The 6,000-nt window shown below is 36.0% G+C and overlaps 1 protein-coding gene across 1 annotated transcript in view; it reads right to left on the bottom strand.

Annotated features, from left to right (window-relative positions):
* Positions 1 to 882: 882 nt before the first annotated feature.
* ASHR2 (ASH1-related protein 2) overlaps positions 883 to 6,000 on the bottom strand; it is a 52,477-nt gene continuing 47,359 nt past the window's right edge. Inside the window, exon 2 of the mRNA XM_089800426.1 lies at positions 883 to 1,668. Within this exon, the coding sequence (XP_089656552.1) occupies positions 1,170 to 1,668 (499 nt within the window). The 3' untranslated portion in view covers positions 883 to 1,169. The remainder of the gene's footprint in view (positions 1,669 to 6,000) is intronic.

The following is a 6,000-nucleotide window of genomic DNA, read 5'->3' as shown; positions in this document are numbered from 1 at the left end:
AGCTTCTCTAGGTCCCCTGAAACAGCAAAATCACACTGCTTTAATAGTTGAATCTCTAGCTTAATGTTGTCCATTGCCAGAGCAGAGTGCTCTAATATGCTTTGAAACAGAACCAAGCCTTTATTTACCATTAACTAATTTTACATTTCTCTTAGTATACAATTCCTCCATTAGCACACACAAACAAACAAAAAAATAGGTGAATTATAAATATAACTTCTCACGAGTCCAGAAGAATGCATAATCCACATGAGATATGCATTGTTTGAATGTTCCTAGTTAGATAGGAACCCATTCTGTGGTTAGCTTAATGATGGGGAACATGCTCCAGAGTCCACACATAATTGCATAATTTATGTTTCTCCTTGTGAAGAAGATAAACCTTGCATGCAATCTAAAGCAAGTTTCAATATACTTGTGCTTGCTTATCTATCCTAGTTGAATTTACTACATTTTGTTAATTTATATTCAAGTAATTGAGGAATTCTTGCAGCATTCCATTTACAGGATCCATTGTTCTAAATGATTTCAAAGGCTTGCCATATAGTATAATATGTAAGATCACTGGCTCCCATGATTACCAGTTTATACCATTATTGGATTTCTTTATTTTTTAAAACAAATAGCCTCATTGACGTAGTGCACCTTGTGAATCCAGTATACAACTGTTCTAAAATTGACAATCATGGCAGTGGTGGCCAGGGATGACATTTCACTCAAGAACCAAGAAGCATAAATATCCTCTATAACAGGAAAGATATTAATGGTTAATCCCCTGACATTGTATCAAGTACAAGAAGTGGGGCAACCTGATTATTTCACCATTTGGAGCTATCTGAAAATGCAGCTCTCGTCTTTTGGATGATTAAACAAACAAGCAGCTTTCAAAAGAAACTTTTTTGACATCCTTAAAATTGCATAAAGAATAAATATCAGAGAAAATAGATCATGAATTTTACATCTTAAACCCCTAAACTCCCTTTCCCTTCTAAGGAGTTCTTGGTCATGTATTTATGCAATTCATTCTCCAGGGTGTGGTATTTGCAAGATGGAAAGACAAACGGAGACAATTCCTTCTAAGAACGAATACATAATTCAAGAGAAGGGCATATTATATACAGCCTAATAGCACTTTGTCAAGTTAGAGAACAAAGTCTATTTGTTTTCCTTCAATCAGACATCCCATGATCTTTCAGGTCTTGATTGAAGTCTTCATCAGTTCTCAAATGACCACACATATTGCATTCCATGACAGCAGATGGAGCACCATTGCACGGAGGCAATGGAGCCATAGTTCCTCCACAATTCTCAACTGGGCAAAGATATTTTACAAAGAAGTATGCATGAGGAAAATCGCTTTCTCCTTCACCAGAATTTTCTCCTATTGCATCTGCCTCCTGAAGTTCTATGTCTTCATCTTCCATCTCATCCTCAAAGATAGCATTTTCTTCATCCATGCTTTCCTTGTCACTCCATGTTTCCTCAACCCTGCAACGGTCACACTTGCAGGAAAATCCATAATCTTCTAATAACCTTTTCTGTCTTTCAGCATATGGCCAATTGACAGGGAAGTAGCTCAGGCATATTTCTGATCCCTCTTGAATGTCATGAAGAGCTCTGATGATAATATTTGTATTGTGGTCTCCAGGCTTGTCAATATAATCAAATCTGTAACATGCAACAAATGAGAAAGGTGAAAGGAGAACAGAAAGTGTGCTTGTAAACATTTGGATTTAATCATTTCAAAATCTAAAATGCCAACAACAATATTATCTTCACATTGTGAACATCAACTTTTTTGATGAATAAAATACAAGAAACAACATTAACATAAAATTACATTATTAGAGCATTCCCTGTCATAAATGCTTATACCCAAACAATAATGAATAAGCATTAACCATTTTGGCAGTTGAAAATGCAATGTCTTCCTTGCAGTAATCAAATCACTGATTTCCATTTAAGGAGAAGAAAAAATACTATTTCAAGAATTAAAAATATTAAGTTTCCAATTAGCCATCTAAAATATCATACAGAAGTATCCAGACGATTTCAATAAAAATATGTTATAGAACTGTAATTATGGAATTTGCATATCATGCCAATTCCTATTTACTTTGGCAATTTGCGCCCGATTCAATGAAATAAATTAACTAACTTACATATTGGCAAATGGTGCAATATTGGATGAAGGTTTCATAAGCTGATCCATCTCTCCTCTCCACTTTCACTCACTCCCATACATTAGCTTCTAAAGTATACATATCTACACAGTCCCATACATTAGCCATTTAATAGACCCATACATGCACTTATACATTCATTACCCACCTTGATATTTGTACCTTTCTCTCTTGGGTCAACCCACAACATGCAGAATTTATCCCACACCCCATAGGATCACTGCTCAAATTTCAAAGATCGAAATTTAGAATTTGTGAACCTCCACCCATTTCATTCTTGCCATGAGTTGACTCGGTGCAGATTTCAAATGACAAATTGCTATGTCATGGTATTTCCTATGCATTAAAGAGAAGAATCATTCTAGAAATTTGTCAATTTGGAGCACTAGAAAGAATTTAAATTCCACATCAACATCCAAAAACATTCGCATGACTAAAAAATGTTATGTATTGATCCAGTTTTCCATTGTTGTGGTATGAATTTCTGTTGTAATCACTAATATTGCAGAGCCGTTTAAATTTAATAGTCACTAATGTAATAAGAAATCAGAATTTACATGTTTTATTTTTTATTCATTTTAATAAGAAGATCAGGAGTTACGTTTGTCATTTTCTGTCTGAAATGTAATAATGTTTACTGATGCACAAACAGTATTTTTGATCTGTGCTCTCTAGAATCTGATTGAAACTATTGAATACTGGGGCCTGATTAAGTTTTCCAAAATATAAGTGTTTGCAGAAGGTTAAGAATTGGATTTTCATTATTGTTTTGGCTCAAGATATTACACTTGATTGATGCACCATTTGTGAATTTTATATTAACTCTAGTGTGAATTGATTACCAAAAATAATAGGTAGTCCAACACAAAGAGTTCCAAATCCGCCGTTTCATAAAATCACTGTGGGGAAGGCTTCCTAGCGTCCTCCTCCACAACACCCATCCACTCGTTATCAGAAGTCCTTATATGTGTCCGTGACTTAGATCTATCCTATAAAACCAAATTCATCCCACACATCATTCAATCTCCTCTCAAGAATTGGCCATGTTCACTTGGAGCATAGCCCTTTGGATCTCCTATCTAGCCAACTATATATCCAGTCTCACACACTTAACTTTGATGATGTCTAAATCCAAGTGGATTTGCCTATGCTCACATCTAAGAAGTACTCCTTGCCATGTTTTGTCTCTTTGCTTTCATGGCATTCCTCTCTTCTTGGAGTGTGGCACAACATGAAACTATTACTTTTTGTGCCTCAATCACTAGCTGACTTTATTGAATGATGGAACAAACCATCTAGCATGCATGTGGTCACAAACAATCCTATCAGCTAGAATGGCGAAAATGGATGAGATGCTCAATGATCACATCAATGACACCCAATCTGCTACATTCCCACATATCATGATTATCATCACACACATAAAAATAAAGTACAATGAAACCCTTACAAACAAATTGACAAAATCATTACAATATAGTTATGTCACCATCATATTACTCCTTGTTGACTAGGAAGCACAGAAATGGGAAAATAGTAACAGGTTCCCACACATTGTCTCCCCCAATTGTCAGTGGCTCCTTAGAGCATCCAATACATAGAATAAGGAAGGCCTCTCCTTATCCCACCATATGCAAATCTATGGCCATTGTTGCCGCGTCACCTAAAACCAACTTAACCGGATCATGTCTCCCATCGGCATCTACCAAGGCTTGACCAATGATCTATAGCCTATCTCTCTAACCCGTTCTAGTCTTGCAAAACTTGAAATAACATTAGACTCTTTCAATCTAACTCTCCTATAGTCCAAAACTAAATAAAAGTTATGATCTACATCAATAGTTGATTGGCAATATGGCTTCCATGTAGCACTGGCCAAAATAATCTATCAAGTACCTGCAATCATGCCCTAGGTGTCTAACTCTCTCTCCATCAACCTATGTTGCTTCTATCCATCAGAATACTAACATTGTGCCTACTCCTATTGATGTAAGACCTAAAGGATGGGGAATTCATAGGTGCTAATGTACCCAAGTCTACAATAGAGAGGCAGTCTGAATGCTTGTATGTGTCCCATCAACAAACTGGTCCAAATCATCATACATATGAGCTAACATGTATTGGCCCTAAGAAGATCGATGTTGATGCTGCTGAATCTCCCAACAGATCTAGGCAAGCCCATAAAAATTATTGAAACCTTTCCCATCCAACCCACCAAAATATGAACAATCAACATTAAGCACTTGCACTTGAAGGATGCACCACCAAAAACAATCTCATTGTGGAAGGCTCCAACCCATCTATACATAAGATGTCCCATACATTGTTAATAGAGGTCCCTATCCTCGTTCCATATGACGAATCTCGACTTGTCTCACTCTCACTCCGAGGCACATAATTCACATCCTTTGATGTAATGGTGAGCTCTCTAATATGGGCAAACAGAAAATGTGTACTTGAGTCCCTCTTTACAATCCTCTCGTCTAGTGTGATGGTGGTAGCATCAACATGTGTCAAGCCCCACCACCTCTAGGTGAGCCTAATCACTCAGGTAGCAGTGAGCAAATACTCCAGAACTAATGGTTTTGCAATCTCTCAAAAATCTCTATATGGTGTTCCTTGTGTGACTCAAAAGTGCACACACAATAAAATGGTTAAGGCATGGTGCCCTCAATATGATATGGTAGTAAGATAGGCTTGATGAATGGTATGGGCATAGTACAGCAATGTGTACCTGAAGCAATAATAAAATAAAGATAGCTCTCACGAATATTTAATGTTGTTGTAGTTGAAAATAACTATTCAAACTGATAGATAAGTGTATAGGTGCATATATGAGTATGTGAAATCAATGAAAGCATTTGAAAAAATTATTTATCAGCAAGATGGAATGACAAAGCTCGAAAACAATGAAGGGGCAAGTAGAGATGATACTGATAACTTGTATTGGTAAGACATGTCCTATCAATTTTCAATAGGTAAGTGCACTATCAATTCTCACTCTTGATTCACTTTGCAAAACAAGGCTCAAGCCACATGGCATATTAATGAAATTTATGAGATTGAGAAGTGTGGCCTATGCATGTCTTAGAATGTATAAATAAGAATCACAAATTGGCTGTTTCATTAATATGCATTGTATGTGATAAAAGTCAACACAACATAAATGCTATGATAAATACAGAAAAGTGACGAGAATGGCTTGAAAATCAGGTTAGGTCACTTGACATCTCAAAAAATATGTATCATCATCAGTAAGATTGGTTTTATACAAGAACAGGATTCATGGGATAGCTCGTGATTCATAAGTTAGCAGTTATTTATATAGAGGAGATTGAGTATTAATATGTTACTTTCTTCTTTCATGTGCACCCTGAGATTCTTACCTTGCAAAGCATAGAGCAATCCTTTTGACTTGAAAAAATGAGAGATATAGCCATGTTCTTGTACAGGGTGTTTAGGTACAATCCAACATTTTCCTGAGTGAGCACCTAGATGCAATGAGTTGACTTTTTGTACCAAAATTTCAAGTTTTGCAAAAGAAGTTTTTAAAAAATGTTTGCTTTTTTATGAAACATATGAAACATTTTGTTTTGTCTGGTATGACTTGTGGATCTAGGCCTCTAGGCACTGGATTGACTTGTAACATTGATCTTGGGACATGAAATTGACTTTTGACCATTCAATTAATTCTAGCTTATACTTGAGTTGTTTTGCCCTGATTCTTCAATTGGTTGAGAACTAATTATGGCTTTACTTTATGTTTATGGCAGACGAAGCTAGAGATCTTTAAGAGACTGCAAAACCAATAAATCAG

The sequence above is a fragment of the Cupressus sempervirens genome, chromosome 9, assembly GCF_028749045.1.
Source record: "Cupressus sempervirens isolate cs-2001-9-10 chromosome 9, ASM2874904v1, whole genome shotgun sequence".
In the NCBI taxonomy this organism is placed as follows: Eukaryota; Viridiplantae; Streptophyta; class Pinopsida; order Cupressales; family Cupressaceae; genus Cupressus; species Cupressus sempervirens.
Note: the sequence above shows the minus strand (reverse complement) of the source record. Positions and strands in the feature narration are given on the sequence as shown.